The sequence below is a fragment of the Aulonocara sp. 'chitande type north' Nkhata Bay genome, linkage group LG14, assembly GCF_057382095.1.
Source record: "Aulonocara sp. 'chitande type north' Nkhata Bay isolate Kocher_YH1m ecotype deep benthic linkage group LG14, A_spYH_male_GT1.1, whole genome shotgun sequence".
Classification (NCBI taxonomy): Eukaryota; Metazoa; Chordata; class Actinopteri; order Cichliformes; family Cichlidae; genus Aulonocara; species Aulonocara sp. 'chitande type north' Nkhata Bay.
Window position 1 is genome coordinate 29,637,165 of NC_141357.1, and position 23,208 is coordinate 29,660,372.

The window sequence follows — 23,208 nt, forward strand, 5'->3', positions numbered from 1 at the left end:
TTTGTTTTGAACACAGTTTAGATGACTTGTACAAAACAATGGACTCAGTGCTGCACTTATGTCATATTGTTCATACAAGATTAACTTGATCCAAAAGGGGGGGGGAGGCGAGAAAGTGTCTGAAAATAGTGCAGCAGAAATAAACCAAATACAGTGGGGCAAAAAAGTATTTAGTCAGCCACCGATTGTGCAAGTTCCCCCACCTAAAATGATGACAGAGGTCAGTAATTTGCACCAGAGGTACACTTCAACTGTGAGAGACAGAATGTGAAAAAAAAATCCATGAATCCACATGGTAGGATTTGTAAAGAATTTATTCGTAAATCAGGGTGGAAAATAAGTATTTGGTCAATAACAAAAATACAACTCAATACTTTGTAACATAACCTTTGTTGGCAATAACAGAGGTCAAACGTTTACTATAGGTCTTTACCAGGTTTGCACACACAGTAGCTGGTATTTTGGCCCATTCCTCCATGCAGATCTTCTCGAGAGCAGTGATGTTTTGGGGCTGTCGCCGAGCAACAGACTTTCAACTCCCGCCACAGATTTTCTATGGGGTTGAGGTCTGGAGACTGGCTAGGCCACTCCAGGACTTTCAAATGCTTCTTACGGAGCCACTCCTTTGTTGCCCGGGCGGTGTGTTTTGGATCATTGTCATGTTGGAAGACCCAGCCTCGTTTCATCTTCAAAGTTCTCATTGATGGAAGGAGGTTTTGGCTCAAAATCTCTCGATACATGGCCCCATTCATTCTGTCCTTAACACGGATCAGTCGTCCTGTCCCCTTGGCAGAAAAACAGCCCCATAACATGATGTTTCCACCCCCATGCTTCACAGTAGGTATGGTGTTCTTGGGATGCAACTCAGTATTCTTCTTCCTCCAAACACGACGAGTTGAGTTTATACCAAAAAGTTCTACTTTGGTTTCATCTGACCACATGACATTCTCCCAATCCTCTGCTGTATCATCCATGTGCTCTCTGGCAAACTTCAGACGGGCCTGGACATGCACTGGCTTCAGCAGCGGAACACGTCTGGCACTGCGGGATTTGATTCCCTGCCGTTGTAGTGTGTTACTGATGGTGACCTTTGTTACTTTGGTCCCAGCTCTCTGCAGGTCATTCACCAGGTCCCCCCGTGTGGTTCTGGGATCTTTGCTCACCGTTCTCATGATCATTTTGACCCCACGGGATGAGATCTTGCGTGGAGCCCCAGATCGTGGGAGATTATCAGTGGTCTTGTATGTCTTCCATTTTCTGATGATTGCTCCCACAGTTGATTTTTTCACACCAAGCTGCTTGCCTATTGTAGATTCACTCTTCCCAGTCTGGTGCAGGTCTACAATACTTTTCCTGGTGTCCTTCGAAAGCTCTTTGGTCTTGGCCATGGCGGAGTTTGGAGTCTGACTGTTTGAGGCTGTGGACAGGTGTCTTTTATACAGATGATGAGTTCAAACAGGTGCCATTCATACAGGTAACGAGTGGGGGACAGAAAAGCTTCTTACAGAAGACGTTACAGGTCTGTGAGAGCCAGAGATTTTCCTTGTTTGAGGTGACCAAATACTTATTTTCCACCCTAATTTACGAATAAATTCTTTACAAATCCTACCATGTGAATTCATGGATTTTTTTTTCACATTCTGTCTCTCACAGTTGAAGTGTACCTCTGGTGCAAATTACTGACCTCTGTCATCATTTTAAGTGGGGGAACTTGCACAATCGGTGGCTGACTAAATACTTTTTTGCCCCACTGTATCTGTTTCAGTTATGTTCTGTATTTTTTTAATCGTTGATGTTTTTGCATACTTTTCACATTCTTAGTGAACTTCAATATTGCTCTCTTCCCTATTTCAGTCCATTTGTCAACCGTTCGACTGATGTATAGGCCATTTACACTCAGTGACATGCAGTTAGTGAAAACCCCTCTCCCTATGAGTCTGTATGGAAATCTGTATGCAAAGTGATAGATTTGCAGTACCATAAATTACACACAACATAGTGATTTTCACAGTGGTAGTTGATGAAGAAATGCTGACGTTAGGCACAGACAGCAAATGCACTACATATGCACCACAGTCTACCCGAATTGTGACAAATCTACCTCTTCAAGGAGTATAGTGTGCCATGACCAGATGTGGTACACAACTTACAGTCACTTCCTTCTATTTTGGAAACTTTCCCTTATGCATCTTTTGTTTTTTTCTTGCTACCTTTGTCTTGCTTTACCTGTAATTCCCTAATTATTTTCACTCAATCCTTGGTCTCTCCTGTCTCATTTCCTCACCAATGTGAGCATGCACAACAGCCCTACTTCCAATCTTTGGCTCTTGTGTTAACCTGGGGTGGTTTCATTTGAAGTTACTAGCTTCAATAAGCCTGTTCAAAACACCTATATTACCCACAATGCAACTCCCAGTAGTTTGTTGTTCTAGGTAGTGGCTACTGACTTTCGTTGTAGTTATGCAACATTACAAAAAATGATAATGAAAAATGAAAAACAGAGTTTGGCCCTTGTGCTTTATCAATCTTCTGCTCTGCCCTAACCCTAATTGTACATTATGAAATAAAAGCCCCTTTTCAGGTGTGGGAAATTGTATGAGTAAAAATAGTTGTTTTGCTTTTTTTTTTTCAAATTAAAATGTAATGAAAGTTGGTAAACTTTTTGCCATTAACTACATCTAGCCATACATATAAACCCTAAGCAGTGATAGACATAGTAAAAGATAGAAAGTCCACAACCAGCACAAATGGTCTCTAACCTGCACGTATCTACAGGGTTTTAGAGATAACACCAAATACGCACATTTGCAGGGACAGTCAACAGATCAATGCCTTTTGCGTAATTGAGTGGTGCTGAGTCACTATAAATACTGACAAGACATGATAGTTTTTATTCACAGAGCAGATTCAAACCTCTCTAGCAGCAAGTAAGACTTTTACTAAGGAAAGGCAACAGTGAGAAAAGTGCAAGGTTTAAACTGAACAGAAAAACCTCCAGCCAGGAACTTATTTTACAGATTAGATAAATAGACTCTGTAAGTGCAGCAGATCAAATTAATCTGCAAAATGCAAGCTGTTCGTCAGTGTTCAGTGTGTGCGAGCCGTGCCGCTACAGGACTTGTGCGGAATCAGATAGATATTTCAGTGCTGCGGACCAGCAAGAGCGTGCTGAGGAGAGGAGCAGCCTGCATTCGTTTCCTCGGGTAAGTTAAGAATAAATATTCAACAAAATGCTTTGCAAAGTTAAAGCCGGACTTTGATCTTTGGTACTAATTGATATTTACCACAAGTTGGTCCAAATCAGATCATAGGACAATAACTCACAGCATTTCAAACTGAAATATCATTAATTTGTTTGCTGGTCCTACTCCTAACGTTCTGCACTGTTTCTACAGCAGCTCTGAGAGCAGGATACCTGGAAACCAGAAGTTTGGGGAACCGATAAAGCCTTCACACATGAGCATAGCATCTTTAAGCGTTGCCCGTGGGTTTTGCACTGTCCGTTTTACACAGGTGGGTGAGTCTCCAAAAATATCATAGAAGTATGAATTAGTACAGTCACCTACAACTAGCACTAATGTTGACTCTTCAGGAAAATTTCTTCTTCTTATAGATAATATACATATGGAGAAATTAAAGAAAAGACTAAAAAACACTGATTTGTTTGCAGCAAGTGGAAAACCTCTCACATGACTCTCTGATCAGAAGAGCTGCCTCAGTGATTACAGACAGCTCATGTACTTTCCTCTCCCAGACCACCTTGGCTTACTTTGATGCCCTTGCAGACTATTCAAAGGTAGCTTTTTACAGTGTGTAAGACATGGTTTGTAAAATTTCATATCCCAAAAGATTTAAAAAAGCTTCTTTTAAATTCAACACAAATATGAGAGGACAAAAACATCTGGACACATCTATTCAGTAATATACTGCAGCAGTTTTCAGCCTAATATTAAATATGGTGACAATAAACTTTGGAATTTAATTTACTTGGACCAATTTACAAAAACTGAGAGACAATGGATAAAATTTGCAAAAAATCTAAAATAAAGTCTTGTATGTCTGATTTGAATTTACACAAGTAGCCCGAAATACTTTTCAGTGTCCTACAAACTCTTCTGAGTTTGTAATTCAAATGTTGCTGTGTACTGTAACTGACTGCTTTTGTTCCCTCTGTTTACTCACAGGCTGTGCACTCACGCATTGCTTTTCAAAGACAATATTTGGCCTCACTGGGAAAAATTACCCCAGCAGAGGAGGATTCACTCCAGCAAGCGATCAATGGCTGGCGTGCAGAGGTTGGTGTGTGTTGTCCTCTTTGTTCTTAACCTCTTAAGCCCCAAGCCTACCTGATCGCCTGCCTTTTGCCCCCGTATCAGCGGGCGTTGGGGCTTAAGAGGTTAAAACAAATGTTTAATGTACTTTTGTGTTGAGTTTATATTTTGGAAATTAGCTTTTACACCACAAAATTATTGAGTTTGTCACTTCTCTCTGTCTTAACAGGCTAGTGAAAGACTAGTCGAATGCAAACGTTATGAATCAGCTTGGATCAATGCCATCAGCCTGTGTAAAATGGCAGCTGAGGCAGCGTGCACTTCAGGTGAGAAGAATATTTTCCTGAATTATGGATGAATGAAGTCATTACAATCAAATTTGAAACATGTGCTGTTACTTTATAAAGTTCTGAGAATAGTTGCATACACCTATATTTTTACTTAGAAATCTGACAAAATGAATCTGTGTTTCCAGGAGCTCACCAGGCATCCATCTCAATGAGGACAAACATCCAGGTGGCCCAGTCGCAGGTGGAAGAAGCACAGAAACTTTCTGCAGAGGCAGATAAGAAGCTGGCTGAGACAAAAGTAGAAGAGATCCAGAGGATGGCAGAATATGCTGCCTTCCTTGAGGATAGTGATGGGCCTGAGGTGCATGAGGCTTATCTACGAGAGGACTAACACAGACATATGGGAAAACAGGAAAACAATGTGCAAGTGCTATTGATTTCAAAGTAATATGAGCTCAACTTTGAAAACTTTTTCTACTCTTTTTGCTGTAATAGCTTTCCTGCTGTGAGATATTTACATGTTTACTTTCACAGAAGAACAAAGCACAAAAGGCTAATTTTGAAAATAAAATTAACAATAAACCACTTGCATATATTTTTATTTAAGACTATTTATTAGGGTTAGTAAATGTAGGAAAACGATGGAATCACTAATATTTTGTTCCAGTGATTCTTATCCATCAGTGGATTACAATATATGTTTTGCTGTAACAAAGATTTTTTTTAAATAAAATGACTGTGTCCTCCTCCTTGTTTTTAAAGATTTAATTTCAATTCAATTTTATTTATAGAGTGCCTAATCACAACAACATCAAGGCTCTTTATATTGTAAGGTAGGCCCTACAACAGAACATACAGACAAAAACCCAACAATCATATACCCTATTATCCCCTATTATAACTATCACGACAGTGGGACGAAATACTCCCTTTGTGGAAGGGAGCCAGAGATTAATAGTAATTAATGATTCAATGCCGAGACTTCTATTAACAAATGGTGAATGAGAAAGGTGACTGAAAAGGACTACTCAATGCATCATGGGAATCCCCCAGCAGCCTATGCCTCTTGCAGCATAACTAAGGGTGGATGGGGATCACCTGATCCAGCCCAAAATATATGCTTTAGAAAAAAGAAAGGTTTTGAGCCTAATCTTAAAAGTAGAGATAGTGTGTGTCCCCCGAATTCAAATTGGAAGCTGGTTCCACATAAAAGGGGCCTAAAACTGAAGGTTCTGCCTCCAATTTTACTTTTAAATACTCCAGGAACAACAAGTAAAGTGCTCTAATGTAGTCATATAGTAGGGCTGCACGATTTTGCATAAAATGAGAATCACAATTTTTTGGCTTAGAATTGAGATCACGATTCTCTCACGATTTTCTTTTCCAGTATAAATATTTATTGCACTTATTAACTGCACATCAACTTCGTAACAGTTGAGACTGAACATAAAAACAATAAATAAACATAAAAACAACAAATGTCTCACGTTTTGTTGTTGCCGCAAAATGTTGTACTGCTTGAAATTCCGTCTCCACCGTTGCTCGACACTGCATGTATAGAGCAGGTAGTGCAACAATAGAAAAATAGTTGCGGGACGGCACTGTGTAGCGTTTGTCTAGGATGTTGATCATTTTCCTAAATCCCTCGTTTTGCACAGTGTTGATGGGAGCCGTTAGCTTCGAGCTAGTGGGTGTCAGATCTCCAAAAACGTCGGAGCACTTTTGCAAATATGTGATGTCTTGTAAACTGAGCAGGTATCTGACGTTTACACAACTACATTCACGCCTCAAAATATCTTAAAAGTGTATTTTGTGACCCAGAAAGAGTAATATTAAAACTAAGTAGCTGCCGCCATTGTTGGAATTCAACTTTTGCGAGATCCCGAGTTTGTTTTGCGAGATCTCCCAAAAGTCCGTCTTAATTTTTTTTTCTCCCATGTCCCCTGCGGGGCTCCGTACTAAACCAATGTTGTCTGCAGTTTTGGTTGTAGCATGCAACAAAGTTATACTGATTTTGATGATACTGCTAACAGAACTTCAGCTCTTTGCAAACATCTGCAAGACGGCATGCTAACGCAAAGCTAGCCAAGAACCCCAAGTGATAAGATACGATAAGACTTTATTGATCTTATGGCGGGAAAATTTATGCTTTACCTCAGCTCAGGTACAGAAGAAAAATACAAAAATACAAATAAATACAAACAAATACAAAATAAGTAAGATAATATTATAAACAGTAGTATACACAGTATGTGATTATGGATATAGAGTTCTGGAAATATGCAAGACGTAAATGATATTAAAGCTGAGTGTATGGACACCACTGCCCAGCAGCCAGAGCCTGATTGCTAACAGGTAACAAAGGCAGTAATGAGCAGTCAGGCTTGCAATCTCCATTTCTACCTGTTCATGTGTCTACAGTAAAATCATTGTGGTGTCTTTAAAGTCTCTTTGAGCTGGTTTTCAACTTCGCTTGCTGCATTACTTTTAGGAAAAGTAACACAAACTCACCAACAAGCATTTATTTCATTTGTTTACTTGAGGTTTGATACAACCTTTAATGAAGCCAAGTGTATTAATGATGAGTTGAACCAAGAACTTTCTAAGTTGGATAAATCGTTACAGCTTGTTACTATTAACTTTCAGTCCCGTTCTTATGTAATTTGGCATACTTCAGCCTTTTCTTGCTGTTTTTCTTCCTTAAGAATGACTTCTTGACAGACACCATTCTATCTAATCCATAAGTGAAATATAACATGTGTTTTGCTTTAATAATATAACAAAATTATTGTGTGTTCCATTGTTTTATGACATCTACATAACAGTAGTAAAAGAAAATGTGTATTTGTTACAATTTATAATTGTTATGATATCGGTTGTGCATCCACATTTGGTGCCCTATCACATAATGCCAAATTGCGATGACATGATTCAGGTGTTTTAATAATGAACATATTAGATCCTGGAAAATTCCATTTAGTTTTATTTATATTGTGATAAATAATCATGAAGTGTTTGATCTTGCTGATTAAATATGTCTATGCCTAAAGACATTAGAGAAATAAATTTGTTCAAAAAGACATTTATTCTTATTTAGCCTCTTATGTTAGACTTGATAAGTGGAAAACACCACACATACTTATTATTTTGTTTATTGTTCCACATATTGTGTAGATATTCTACAGTAAATTCTGTCAAATGAGATGAACTAACTCTTATTATTTACATTTTTTTTTTTAAAACCTCAGTGTAAATTGTACCTGTTAAAATATATGAAGTTAATCATTACATGCTTGTCGATATTGTCCAAATTAATGAATGTTTTGATTAAATATGGATGTTACCATTATTAATAGTAGTGATGTACTTTGTCAAATCACATGTTTTTTTGAACAGGATGAAGTAGGCATGAGATTTTTCAAAGAAAGAAAGAAAGTTTCATCCCTGAGGCCATAGATGAGAGGACTCAGGCACCTTGGAACAATACTAAAAAATACATAGTTAAAATATCTGAAATCTCTAAACAAGTTGACGTCAATCTGAAGGACAGCTGTTTCTATGAATGGACTCCACAGCTGAACAAGACAGAGAAACAGCTGGAAAGCATGAAGGATCACTGTTCTCACTCCTTTTTGTGTTGACTTCTTACTCTCTCCTGATGCAGCTTTGGCCACTTTCATTATTTGAACATATGAAAAAACAATAGTGATGCCCATAGTCATGAAATAAAACTGACTTACAGCTGAGCGAGCATGATCCTGCCATCTATAAAGCATAAACATTTCAACAGAGCAAATAGTGTATTGATTGTAGAAGCTAAGTGAAGCAGTAGCAAAGAACATGGAAATGATAACAATGCATGGCCCAGAGCTGAGGCCATGAATAATCAGGATACAGTACATAGTGCTGCGTGTGGAGCACAGCTGTCCATGACGAAGGGGCATACAAATGGCCACATAGCGCTCCAGAGTCATTGCTGTCAGAGTAACTGGTGTGACAATAGAATACACAAGCACAAAAAGACAGATAAATATACACAACCAAACTTGCACTGAACATCTGGTTAAAATAAGCAGGATATCGGTCATGAGTAACAAAAAGCTGTCTGACAGTAAAGTGACAAAAAATAAAATGTAGCGAGCAGATGTGTGAAAACATTCCTTTTTTACAAAGGTCACAATGAGCAACATGTTGATACAAAGAAAGATTATGACCAGGGTGTGCACAATCATGACCCGGACTGTCAATAGTTGGTGCAAGAAAGCACAAATTAGTGAGCTGTTACCTGCCATTGAGAACAAACACGAGTATTTAAATAACTTCTAAGAGTCAATCATTGTCATTATAAATGTAAGATTTACTCTAAAGACTGAAACCAAAAAATCAGTCTAGTGGAGAAACCTTTCGTCCTTTTCCAAACACAAATTTCCTCTTCTGACCGCTGCAGTTCTCTTATAGATGACAGTGGAACATTATTTTAAAGGTTATATGAAACTGAAGTTGTCATATGGTGTCATCATCTTTCCTAAGAGATCATTCCCCTTGATAGCTGTACACTGTTGATAGATGGAGCACTCAGTCAGGAGAGTCTACAACTAATTAAAGTTTTGAAAACTTCGTTGCTTGTTGACAAGTTAATCAATTGGCATGGTTATTGCCAGAAGCAAGACTACATCCCATTATTTTTTTAAGGTATGTCTTATTATGCCCTACAGTGACGTGACCGTGACAAGCAGTAGGCCTATTTTGTGCAATATTCAAACAAGTCAATAGGAAAAATTATTTTCTTCCCTACTTATTGCCTTTAAGGTATTTATTGCACACTGGGCAGCGTAAATGATTTGTTGTTGTTTTTTTAATAAATTGCCAATACGTAGGGAATAGGACTCAGACACCTTGGAACATATCCAATAAATACACTATTCTCTTACATGTTTGTCTGAAATACCCTTATCATGGTGGCGGGGTTTGTGTGTCCCAGGGGATCCCAGGGGTTATGTTGTCTGGGGACTTCTGCCCCCTGGTAGGGTCTCCCATGTCAAACTGATCATCCTCTGTTGTTGACTTGGCTGTCTCTGACCACTACTGTGTGTTTTTTAACATCACCGGTTTTATTCAGCGGGAGACCTCGGTGCGAACTGTGAGGAGGCGCTATCTAACCTCTGAAGTGGCTGCAAATTTTACCAGGGTTTTAGACGAATGCCCCCCTGTGATTTTATCTGCACCCTGCGATTTGATTTTTAATCATTTCAACAGCAAACTGAAGAAAAGCCTTGACTCCGTTGCTCCACTCACCACCAAAAAGATTAACGTAAAACACGTATCACCCTGGAGAAACGAAGAAGTCAAAAAACTCAAAAGAAATTGCAGGGCAGCAGAAAGGAGGTGGAGGAAAAATAAAAATACTATCAACCATCAAATATTTTGCGAGCAACTTAAAATGTACAATAATACATTAAGGAATTCAAGAAATTCATACTTCGCCAAAATAATCAGTGATAACAAAAATAATCCCAAGGTCCTCTTTTCCACCATAGATCATTTATTTAACCCTGATTTTAACAGCTCCCAAAGAACCCCCACAGACTCACTCTGTGAGCAGTTTGCAGACCACTTCAGGGGAAAAGTAAGCGCCATCAGATCTGATATTTTATCTAATCGCGATATGTTTGTATCTGAGGGCTCGATTGTACCTGAGGAGACACTGGACAGCTTTGTCCTGGTTAATGCTGAGAACCTTCAGAAAGTTTTCTCCACAGTGAGACCCACCACATGTCTTTTAGATCCAATCCCTTCTTCACTCTTTAAAACACTTTATGGATTTTTTGAGGCTGAGCTTTTATACATGATGAATTGCTCTCTTCAGTTGGGTGTCTTCCCTGCTGCCTTTAAAACGGCGGTGGTGAGGCCCCTTCTGAAGAAGAGCAATTTGGATTGTAATGATTTTAATAACTACAGACCTGTATCCAACTTACTATTTTTAAGTAAAATCTTAGAAAAACTTGTTTTTACTCAGATTAATGATTTTCTAAATGATAGACAGATCCTGGAGATATTCCAGTCTGGATTTAGGGTGAACCACAGCACAGAGACTGCTCTCCTAAAGGTTTTAAATGATCTTAGATGTAACTGGGACTCCCAAAAGCTCTCAGTCCTGGTGCTACTGGATCTAAGCGCAGCCTTTGATACAGTAGACCACGCTATTCTTTTAAACAGACTGAAACACATGGTAGGCCTCTCTGGTGCTGTACACAACTGGTTCACTTCCTATCTCTCTGACAGAACTTTTATGGTGAGTATGGATACATGCTCCTCTAAGATCCATAAAATGACATGTGGTGTGCCTCAAGGGTCGGTTTTAGGCCCTGTACTTTTTAATTTGTATATGCTCCCTCTCGGCGGTGTCATCAGGAGGCATGGAGTGAACTTCCACAGTTACGCTGATGACACGCAGCTGTACATCTCCGTGTCTCCTGATGACACCAGACCAATGGATGCCCTTTTTAACTGTATTTTAGATATAAGATCTTGGATGGCAGAAAACTTTTTACAGCTTAACCAGGACAAAACTGAAGTTTTAATCGTCGGTCCTGAGGCTCAGAGAGAGAAACTCTTGTCTAAATTAGAGGCATTTTCACTATGTCCTTCGCTACAAGTGAAAAACCTGGGTGTTATTTTTGACTCTGAGCTTGGCTTTATCCCACATATTAAACATGTAACCAAAATTGGATTTTATCATCTAAAGAATATAGCCAGAGTCCGCCCTATTCTCTCTCGGGCCAACACGGAGATGCTGATGCATGCTTTTATTACCAGTCGCATTGATTACTGTAATGCCCTGCTCTCTGGTCTTCCTAAGAAGAATATTTCAACTTTACAACTTTTGCAAAACTCGGCAGCTCGTGTGCTGACGAAGACCAGAGGGCGGACCCACATTACACCGGTTTTAGAATCGCTGCATTGGCTCCCCGTGTGTTTCAGGATCGATTTTAAAGTTCTTTTATTGGTTTTTAAATGTCTTAATGGTCTTGGGCCTTCTTATCTCTCAGATCTGCTTTTACCATATGAACCCTCGCGGACCCTGAGGTCCTCTGGTACTGGCCTTTTGATTGTCCCTAAAGTCAGGCACATACTCACGGAGAGGCAGCTTTTCAGTGGTATGGTCCTCGTCTGTGGAACAGCCTGCTGGAGGAGCTCAGGGCCGCAGAGAACGTACATGTTTTTAAGAATAGGCTCAAGACTCACCTTTTTAATTTAGCTTTTACTTAGCGTTTATTTATTTTATGCTTATTTATTCTATCCTGTTATTTTATTATTAATTTAGGCTTTACCTAATATTTATTGATTTTATTCTTATCCATTTTTTAATCTTCTTACTCTATTTATATTTATATTGTATCCCGTTCTTATTTATTTTATCATTTTACCCTGTATATAGCCTATTGTGGCATATCTCCAGTGTTTCCTCGGAGGGGGCTCTCTGCACCGGGGCTGTGATCGACCGTGGCTGCTGGGTCTCCGGGGGTCCTCTCAGCCTGGCTGGGGGGCTCCTTTGCCTCCCTCCTGCTGTGTGCCCAGCCTGGAGGCTGCGGTCTGTGACCGGCTCTCGGTGCAGACGGCTCCCTGTTATAGTGTTTCCTCACTTGGCTCATGTGAACCCAGCCCAATTTTTACTCTTTAAGTGTGCGCGTGTGTGTGTGTGTGTGTGTGTGTGTGTGTGTGGGTGGGGGGGGGGGGGGGGGAGATATGTGTGTATTCACATCATTTATGTTAATGAGAGTGTGGGGAGTGAGTTGGAGGGTGGGGTGGGCTGCTTTTAACTATGTAAAGCACTTTGTGCTACATTTTTTGTATGAAAAGTGCTTTATAAATAAAGATTGATTGATTGATTGATTGATTGATTGATTGATTGATTGATTGATTCAGAAGACCCCTATGAGCACAACACCAAGGAAACCGTTCACCCTGCCTGGGAAGGGTGCCAAGAGTGAGCGTCTGGTGGCCAGTCCTTAGTCCATGGGAACCGGCTGGGCAAAGCCTGAAAAAGGCAGATTCGGCCATCCTCCTTCAGGCCCACCACCCACAGGAGGCACCATAGGGGTCGGGTGCACTGTGTGCCGGGAAGCGGCCAGGAGCAGAGGCCCTGGCGGGCCTACCAAGACTGGCAATTAGGACATGGAATGTCACCTCTTTGGTGGGGAAAGAGTCTGGTGGGGAAGGTGCCTGAGTTAGTGGTGAGGTTGAGAGGTACCAGTTAGATATAGTCGGGTTCACCTCAGTACATGGCTTGGGTTCTAGAACCAGTTTCCCGGAGAGGGGCTAGACTCTGTCTTAGTCTGGAGTTGCCGCTGGTGAGAGGCAGCAGGCTGGGGTGGGTATCCTAGTATCCCCCTGGATTGCAGCTGTTATTTTCTTAACGTGTTTTGTAAGTTTAAGTCTGCGTCCATCACTACACCCAAATTTCGTGCCTGGTTGGTGGTTTTTAGGTGTATAGATTGAAGTTCTCTGGTGACCTCTACTTGTTTTTCTTTGGCTCCAAAGACTATTACTTCAGTTTTGTTTTTGTTTAGCTGGAGAAAATTGTGGCAAACCAGTCACTAATTTCCTCAATGCATTTACCAAGAACCTGTACAGGGCCTTGGTCTCCCGGTGACATTGTGATATTTATTTGTGTGTCATCTGCATAGCTATGATAGTTTATTTTGTTGTTCTTTATAATCTGTGCCAGTGGGAGCATGTAAATGTTAAACAGAAGAGGTCCCAAGATGGAACCTTGGGGAACCCCACATGTGATACTTGTCTGCTCAGATGTGAAGTTACCTATTGATACAAAGTATTTCCTGTTTTCTAAGTATGTTTTGAACCAGTTTTGTACAGTTCCTGAAAGACCTGCCCAGTTCTCCAGTCCTTTGAGTAATATGTTGTGGTCAACTGTATCAAATGCTGCACTGAGATCCAGTAAAACTAAGACTGACATTTTTCCACTGTCTGTATTCAGACATATGTCATTAAACACTTTGGTCAGAGCAGTTTCAGTGCTGTGGTTCTGTCTAAAACCTGACTGCAAGGTATCATAGTAGTTATTCTGTGTTAAGAAGTAATTGAGCTGTTGAGAAACTGCTCTTTCTTTTTTTTTTTTCTTTTTTTTTTTGCCTGTCCCGTTTGGCTCTTTTGCCATCAGAATTGTTGTCTAAAGGCAAAGAAAGATGCCCAACGGATTTACTTTACCAAATTGACCATCCCAGCCTTGCCATAATGGTCCATTTGATTCACCTTTTATTGTTTATTTTATTTTCACTTACTGAACATGGGACAGACTTGACTGGGGGAAAGAAGGGGAGAAAGAAAGAGGGAAAGAGAAACAGCTGAGAAGAGGGACGGGGGAGAAGGGCAAAAACCAAAAACCAACAGAATGAGCAGAAAAAGAAAAAAAAGAAAAAAAAAAGAAAAAAAAATGCATATATCAATCACCTGGGTCACCTGCTGAGAAAGAAAAAAGAAAACAAGCAGAAGAGAACAAGAGTAATAGAATAAACAACATCACAATGATATATGGGAATATGACAGTATATACTAAATATTAAACATTATTGTGCAGCACATAAGATCAACAGAACCAACACGTTCTCACTCCCAACTCGTCAAACGTGTGACGCATGGTCAGGCTCCCTCTGCTGCACTTATGGACGCGCAGGGTACCCCTCTCGCGTCGGGAATTGACGTGAAGGGTCCTCCGATTGAAGAGATTGCCGCGGAAGTGCCTTTTGTCGGTATATTTAGACATTTTCCAAATCACATTGTAGTGACGTATACAGAACACAATAAATTATATAATGTAAACAACTACCTGAAAAACAGGTAGAACGATACTTATGTATGGTTTATTGCATTTACGGAGGGAGTGATGTATGCTGGGTAATGGCACAGCTAGCTACTGGGTGACTTTATTCACCCGCTTCGGCTGTTATCAGTCCATACAATGGGCGTTATTAGCACAAATCAGTCCCATAGATATGGGCCATCTCCTGCTAGATTGTTCAGAAGGTTGTTCTCATCCATCCAGATGGAGGATCACTAACAGGAGCGTGGAAGACTCCAGAATCCACTCTGGCTGCAATCCGGTGGATATACAGTGTTTACAGGTAAGACCATTTAAACGGACAGCATTTATAGAATGACTCTTAAAAGTCAGCGAGTGTCAGTAATGTTAATGTGGTTATGTTAGTAATACACAGAGTGCTAATATAACAGCTTTAAGATGCATTTGTAGATATTATTACGTGTTTTACCGTCTTTATGGTGCTAGCTTAAAGTTACGGTGTAAACGTTAGCCTATATTGGAGTAAAGCTGTTGCTGGTTAAACGATGTTAGCACAGAAATATTAGCTTCTGTCATGACTGATGAAGTTACTAGTTAATAAAGTTTCCAGTAAAGTGTTTAATCGCAGCCACAGATTGACAGCAAATATCTCGATTAGCTTCAGTGCATCTGTAATAAATATGTGCAAGTTTCAGTGCTTCGTTTAAACTGTATGATACTTATACTGACCCAGGGTCAGTGTAAAATACAATCCTAGCTGTGTGAACAAAGCCTGGCTCCTTTAATCCTGCATGACAAACCTCAGGATGCAGGCTATTATTACTCTTTACTGCTGGCACACCTGTCACACCTGAGAGTCAGCTAGAAACTTACAGTGACGTGGACATCATGCAAAGACTGCCAGACTCTGTAATACTGCAAATGATCAGTGACTCAGGTTATCACTAAACTTTAAACGGTACCTCTGTGTCTCTGTGTGCTGAACATCTAGGATTGGGTCAGGCTGCATCAGCTGAAGCTGTTATTTGTATATATCAGTATTTTTTATTCAGGTGTGGGGAAAATACGTAAGACTGCAGTGAAGCGATGCACCAGATTAATCCCTGGCCAAAGGTATCGTACTTAAATCAGACTACTGATCCAGCCACATCAGCCTTTTGTGAGGTCTGTTTAAAGTAGACTAAAAGTGAACTTTTGTTTTAGATAAATATTGAAATATCTTTCGAATTAGTTAAATGTCAGAATAAAGAGAGACAGAGCTGTCTATTTTTTATCACTTTGATCAAATTTAGGAGTACATATACACTAAGTTTATTGTTAATTAATAAGAAAACTCTAGACGATTCCATTCTGAGCTGAAGAAGCTTCTGATAGGTTAGTAGAGTCCATGTGAGTAAATTGGTGGCACAGCTGTGGATGCATATAAGGCAAAACACAGAGTCTGTTTCTGTGACATGGGAAAATCAAGAGATGTCAACCAAAACACCAGAAAAAGAACTGTGGAGCTCCATAAGTGTGGCTCAAGTTTGAATACAATTTGATGCCATTTGCAATTAAGAAATACAGATAGTTTCTCTCTTTACTCTTAAAGTTAACAAATATGTTTTTTATATTTAGCAATCTAAAAAAATAAGCATTTAGTCTGATTTGATGTTACAATTAAAAAAGTGTTTGTGTTTTGATCTGAAGAGTACATAAATATGTGATTTCAACTGTATATTTGATGATTGTCAGCACAGAGAGGGAGAGAGAGGAACAGAGAGGGAGATGGAGAATGAGGACAGAACAGAGATGGAACAAGAGCAGGTGAGACACACATGTTAGTCAAATGGTTGTTTAGCAAAAGTATCACCGTATCATAGGTACTCATGTATCTAGTACCTAGTGTTTCTTTTTAGGTTTGCTATTTTTCAAATTCGATATTTATTAAGTTATGCAGGCTTGTTTGCACAACAAGGCTAAATAATTATATGAACTTTTCTCAATCTAAATAGTGGACTTTGGTAGAATTAAAAAAATAAGTGTAGTGCAGGCCTATGATGATTTTTAGTGCTACTATCATCTAGTTCTGATTCTGGTTCTGTCTTGGTTAAATACCAAGTAGTCCTGATTTTGAACTGTTGTAGTCCTGTTTTCATTCCGGATCAGTCTTGGGTCTGGTTGAATTGGGGTTTAGTCCTCATGTCTTGATAAAGCCCCGATTTTGTTCTGCCTTGCTGCTTAATTAAAAAACCAGTTTAAGGTGTCCTGCACATGTGATATATATTTTTTCTCTATATGAAGTCATTCTTTTTTGAACAAAACTCAAAACGGAGCCAATTAATCTTTCAGTCATTTCTAACCCCCCCCCCCCAAAAAAAATCCCACATACATACTACCCTTTAGGGCATAGGTGTCAAACTCTGGCCTGCGGGTCAAATTTGGCCCGCAGCCTAATTACATTTGGCCCGCGAAGCCATACCAAATTACTATTAGAGCTGGCCTACTGGTATTATACAGCTAATATATATATTGTTTAGTATTAAGCTTTGCTTGTTCCATATTCAGTTTTTCAGCAAAACTTGTTTGAGTCCATAAGAAAAGATTCATTCTTATATCTGGAGGAAGATTTTTTTTTCCCCAATAAATATTAACGTTAGCCCGCGACTTTGTTCCAGTTTTGAATTTTGGTCCACTGTGTATTTGAGTTTGACACCCCTGTTCTAGAGTAATTAAGATAACCAAAACACACTGAAATGTTTTTTTCAGCCAGGATTTTACCTGTCACGTATGTCTTGGGATATTTTATTTTCTTGAAACTTGCAAATATAACTTCAGGACTGTTGTGTTTTTAAAGCTCATCAAAAATTGAGGATGTTGCAAAATGTCTGCTGGAATATTTACTTTTCGTTTTAATGTGTTTGACATTTCAATCCCGGGTAAAGGCCATAATTTTAACACTTTACTGTTGGATGCTCATTATGAGTTTTATAAGCAAGACCAGTGTGTATGTAAGATACTAACCCCGTGTTTGCCTACTGGTGGTGGTCAGAGGGCCCGGTGGCGCCTGTGTCCGGCAGCCTCGCCTCTGTCAGTGTGCCCCAGGGCAGCTGTGGCTACAATGTAGCTTGCTATCGCCAGTGTGTGAATGTGTGTGTGAATGGGTGAATGACTGAATGTAGTGTAAAGCGCTTTGGGGTCCTATGGACTAGAAAAGCGCTATACAAATGCAGGCCATTTACCATTTACCATCTGGAGGAATAAATATATTTCAATAAATATATTTCAATAAATATTAACGTTAGCCTGCGACTTTTTTCCAGTTTTGAATTTTAGCCCACTGTGTATTTGAGTTTGACACCCCTGCTTTAGGGCTAAGCCCCGGGTGTTTCAAATGTCTGGCTCCGCCTCTGGATGTGTCCTCTTGCCACTGCTCTACTCCCTCTACACCAGCGGTCCCCAACCCCCGGGCCTCGGACCAGTACCGGTCCGTGAGTCGTTTGGTACCGGGCCGCGAGAGTTGAGGCTCAGGTGTAAAAAGTGTATGGTTTTCAGGGTTTTTATCGGTTTTCAGCGTTATTTTGTTATCGTTTTTATCGTTTACTCGGTTTTCCTGGTTCTTTTCACGTGTGTTATGAATAAATTTTCTTTTTTTCGGTACCGGTACTAGTTTTATTTCGTTGTATTTATCCGCGACACCTTAAAGGCATAAACCGGTCTGTGACGCAAAAAAGGTTGGGGACCGCTGCTCTACACTTCAGACTGTGTAGCCGCCCATCGCTCCAACAGCATTGTGAAGTTTGCTGACGACACAGTGGTGTTGGGCGCCATTCAACAATGAATGAATGTATATGAATAGATTAGATTAGATTAGATTAGATGAAACTTTATTAATCAACAACACACAAATTAGTGTGTTGTTACCTGCCATAGAGAGCACTTCTAAGAGGGCATCGGAGTGTAAATGTAAGACTTATTCTTTTCAGGTTTCCTGTTCTGGTTTTCTGAGAGATGACAGTGGAACATTAATTTAAAGGTCATATGAAACTGAAGTTGTGAGATGGTGTCATCACCTTCCCTTAGCAGCCATTCCCCTTGATGGCTCCACATCAATGATAGATGGAGAACTCAAGAGACTCTACACTGAAGTCTAGTTCTGAAAGTTCTGAAAAAGTTTTTGCGTGTTCAGAATTTAACTGTCATAGTTATTGCCAAAGAGAACAAGCATATCCTGTTATTTTACATTTGTATATTCCTACCCTCATATGTCTGTAACAAATAATAATCAAAACCTATTGCCTCTTTTAAGGTATTTACTGCATGCACAGCACTGTAAATTAGTAAAAGAAAATTGTCTTCTCTGTTTCAGATACTAATTAATTTTTTAAATTGTTCAGTTTTATTGTGATAATATGTAACATGAAGCATGCCACATGCCATGACATTCCAGCAAATTTGCTGCAATAGCCCAGTATAACTCTAGATCTTAACCCTGAAATGCTGAAAGCTAAAAAAAAACAAAAAACAAAAAAAAAAAACAACTTTCCATAGCATGCATGCTTTCTATTATAGGATGCACCAAAATACTATAGATGTGGAAAAGTCTGTACAGACTATCCCAGAAGGTTGTTTCTGTTCATCTGAAAGTAGTGTTTTCAATGGAAGAAATGTTTCATCACTCATCGAAGTGACTTCGTCAGTCTCAGCTGGCTGCAGGTTCCCCCAACCTTATAAACAGTACATTTGCACAATAACTGAAACCAGCCCACTGAATGAAAAATGGGCTGGGAGGTCAGTTAGTACAATTAGTTAGAACAAGACAATGCTATTGACCAGACCTCATACCACAGGCTATACCCAGGCGAATCTACACCTAAACTGAATGGTTTACACAAATAGGGTGTTCCTTTAAGAGCAATTGTCTGTATGATAACTTGGTCACCTATAGCATCTCAAAGTTTCTGGCCTCAATCTTCAACCTGTTGGTAGACAGCTCTGAACACCAGATCCAGAACACCTTGGACCTTGCTGAGAAGGTGAGAGATGACATTATGGAGGCAGGTGAAACAATGGACTTGCATGATGTTACATCACTCTTCATTTGCGATCCAGTCACTGAAGCGTTGGAGATAGTCCTTGAGAGATTACAGGATGACCACAACCTCAGCAACAGGACTATTATGACATGCATAGGTTCTTTCTCTTCAGCACCCTCTGCTGGTCATACTGGGAATAGTCACCAGCTTATATTTTGGTGGGGTTTTTCTGTGTTCCTGTGGGTAGAGGAAACAGGAAGCTGGTCGCTTGTTAACCTGCAGAATATGTTGTTGCTCTTTAAAACGTTTTATTACTGTATTAATGTACAACATGTTTACAAGTTTATTTGGTGCATTTCTATTACAGAGATTTGTTTAGAAACCAGTTATTTCATCTGTTATGTTTATCTTTGAGGAAGCTAAACTCACTAAGTTGTATTGTGATCAATACTGAGTCGCTGTTGATTACACATACTATATAACAGTACAGTTCATATCCTAGAAGTGTGAGTTAAAAGGAAAAGACATCTTGTAACATTTACTTTGCGTTTGTTTTTAGTTTTACGGAAAGAAAAGGATGTCAATCATTGAACTACTGACGAAGTAAAAAGCCTTAAACTTACTTCCGCCTCCAATGTTCATTGAAACCGTTAGCTGTCTGTCAAGTTGGGCAAAGGGACGCACAATAAGGACAGAGCAAGGACTGTGTCTTAATTCCACCTACAATGGCTTGCAAAAGTATTCGCCCCCCTTGAACTTTTCCACATTTTGTCACATTACAGCCACAAACATGAATCAATTTTATTGGAATCCCACGTGAAAGGCCAATACAAAGTGGTGTACACGTGAGAAGTGGAACGAAAATCATACATGATTCCAAACATTTTTTACAAATAAATATCTTAACAGTGGGGTGTGCGTAATTATTCGGCCCCCTGAGTCAATACTTTGTAGAACCACCTTTTGCTGCAATTACAGCTGCCAGTCTTTTAGGGTATGTCTCTACCAGCTTTGCACATCTAGAGACTGAAATTCTTGCCCATTCTTCTTTGCAAAACAGCTCTAGGAACTAGGTCAGTTTTAAAAACAACAACAACAACAAAAAAAACCCTTCCCTCAACAAGTGAGCTTCTGTAAATACTGTTCACAAAAATACAATAAAAAAGAAATCATTCTTATTATTAATGATAATAACAATTTATTTACTGTTAAATATCGTTAATATTTTTGTTGTCATGATTGTTATCAACGGATTATGATCAGTACTGAAGATGTTTTTCAAAATAATATTATTCCAACATTCATCATTGTTCACCGCAGCAATAAAATGATAAAAGTTGTATTTGTTGTATATGTATATATCATTTGTGGATCTGTATTTATTACCCTATCAGATAATACTGAGTTACAATGATATTCTTTAGGGCTGCCATGTAACACATACTAAATCATTTGTATATTTCAGATAAAATAAATGTATGTTGCACCAATTCATAACAATAGATCAAGCTAAACCGATCAAGCTCCAACATTAAGAAAACTCAACAATTCATTCTGAGAAAAAGTTAAGCATCTCATATTAGGGGAAAAAAATTCTCTTGGACAAATATCGTAGATAAGTACAATAAACAAATCCCTTATTTAAAAATACGATAAACACAACATTTATTTTAATTGTATTTTCTGATTTTAAGATTTTGTGTAATTTGCACCCATACAATTCACTGTTCACTGCACCTGAAATTGCTGTTTACATCTCTTAGCAAAAAGTCCCTGGAGCGCTTGCAGATTTTCCAAAACGCTGCAGCAAGGCTTCTGACCAAAACATCTAAGAACTCTCAGGTGACACCATTGCTAATACAGCTGCACTTGCTCCCCATGGAATTTAGAGTCCATTTTAAGATTCTGGTTCTGACCTTTAGAGCTCCAGCCTACATCATTGAACTTCTACAGCCCTATGTCCCTTGCAGGCCCCTGAGGTCATGTGATCAGGGCCTACTTGTTATTCAGCATACAAGGCTGAGAACTAAGGGAGACAGAGCTTTTGCAAATGTGGCTCCCAGACTGTGGAACTCCCACTGAGCTTAAGATGTGTGGACTCAACAACTAAAAACACATCTTTTAAAAATTGCATTTTGTTAACTTTTGTCTGTTTTTGATTTATACTTTGTCTTCCCTGTGTGAAGCACCTTGTCATCTTTTATCTAGAAAGGTGCTATATACATAAAAATTTGACTTTACTTATTCACTAAACAGTGACGTAATACACAAAGCACAGTTTGTTTTAAATAAAAAAAATGCAACCACACAGAACATATACAGAAAAAAAACTGGAAAACTGGAAAACTACAAATAATTTAATCATCCATACATTTTAACATGAAATATAAATGACAGCATTTATATTTCTATTGTGATTCAAATTACATTTATTTTGAACAGGATGAAGTAGGCATAAGATTTTTCAGTACAAGAAAAATATTTTCATCCCTGAGGCCATAGATCAGAGGACTCAGGCACCTTGGAGCAATGTTAAACATGATGTAGTTAAAATATCGGACATTTAGAATTAAACTGAAATCAATCTGAAGCACTGCAATTTCTATGAATGGGCACCACAGTTGAATGAGACAGAGCAGCAACTGGAAAGCATGAAGGATCACTGTTTTGAGTCCTTTTTGTGTCAACTTCTTTTTCTCTCCTGATGCAGCTTTGGCCACTTTCATTATTTGAACATATGAGTATGCAATGGTGATGCCCATAATCAAGAAATACAATTGATACACAGCTGATCGAACATGATCCTGCCATCTGTAAAGAGAAAATGTGTCTCCACTACATATCATGGATTGCTTGTAGAACTTAAGTGAGCCGGAGGCAAAAAACATGGACAGAATAATTATACAAGGACCAGAGCTGACACCATGAATGATCAGGATACAGTACATAGTGCTGCGTGTGGAGCAGAGCTGTCCATGACGCAGGGGCATACAAATGGCCACATAGCGCTCCAGAGTCATTGCTGTCAGGGTAACTGGTGTGACAATGAAGTAAAGAAGTACAACAACAGAGATAGTTATACACAACCACACTGGCATTGTAATTTCAAAATGGGTCAATATAAACAAAATATCTGACAGCAATAACAAAACACTGTCTGACAGCAGTGTTACAAAAAACAAGATGTAACGTGCAGATGTGTGAAAGGATTCCTTTTTAACAAAGATCACAATGAGCAACATGTTGATGCAAAGAAAAATTATTACCAGGATCTCTACAATAATGACCCGGTAGCTGACTGGTCGTGGAAAAAAACCATAATTCACTGAGTTGTTACCTGCCATAGCAAACAAACCTGTTTGAAGTACTTCTAAGAGTTCATTAAAGTTTTGTTTGATAAATGTAAGATTGTCAAAACTCAAAATCAAATCCAGTGGAGAATCAAATCCAGAGCCAAATGTCTTCTGCTGCGTTCCCTGCAGTTTTCTGAAAAATGACCGTGCATCATGAAATTGAAGCTTACAGCAACTAAGAATAACAATTACACATGAAACTTCGTTCTACTGTGTTGTCATCGTGCTCTAGTACCCAATCTCCTCTGATCAATGCCTCTAAATAGGTAATTGATGGTATACTCAGGAGACTTTGCAGTAAAGTCAACATAACAGATCTGAAAGAACTGAAAAGTTGTTGTTTGCTGTGAAGGTAATCAATTCTGTAATTAGTGCAACAAGTGAGACTAAATCCCATTATTTTAGTTTTATTTGCTTGCATTTTATTTGCTTATTTTGGCGCTCATCTACATCTACTAT

The 23,208-nt window shown here is 39.1% G+C and overlaps 1 protein-coding gene and 2 pseudogenes across 4 annotated transcripts; 1 reads left to right on the top strand and 2 right to left on the bottom strand.

Annotated features, from left to right (window-relative positions):
* Positions 1–2,869: 2,869 nt before the first annotated feature.
* On the top strand, positions 2,870–5,310 carry LOC147314893 (diablo IAP-binding mitochondrial protein-like). Of its 4 annotated transcripts, none has more exons than XM_086261999.1 (6): positions 2,870–3,203; positions 3,396–3,513; positions 3,671–3,796; positions 4,185–4,295; positions 4,501–4,597; positions 4,747–5,310. In XM_086261999.1, the coding sequence occupies exons 1-6, from the start codon at positions 3,067–3,069 to the stop codon at positions 4,950–4,952; spliced, it is 795 nt and encodes a 264-aa protein (XP_086118125.1). In that variant the 5' UTR covers positions 2,870–3,066; the 3' UTR covers positions 4,953–5,310. The 4 variants fall into 4 exon arrangements, with proteins under 4 accessions (XP_086118125.1, XP_086118126.1, XP_086118127.1 ...); XM_086262000.1 differs by having other exon boundaries at positions 3,399–3,513; XM_086262001.1 differs by lacking the exon at positions 3,671–3,796.
* Positions 5,311–7,809: 2,499 nt separating this feature from the next.
* On the bottom strand, positions 7,810–8,899 carry LOC147314894 (odorant receptor 131-2 pseudogene; annotated as a pseudogene).
* Positions 8,900–21,814: 12,915 nt separating this feature from the next.
* LOC147314895 (odorant receptor 131-2 pseudogene) lies at positions 21,815–22,740 on the bottom strand (annotated as a pseudogene).
* Between the last annotated feature and the right edge of the window lie 468 nt (positions 22,741–23,208).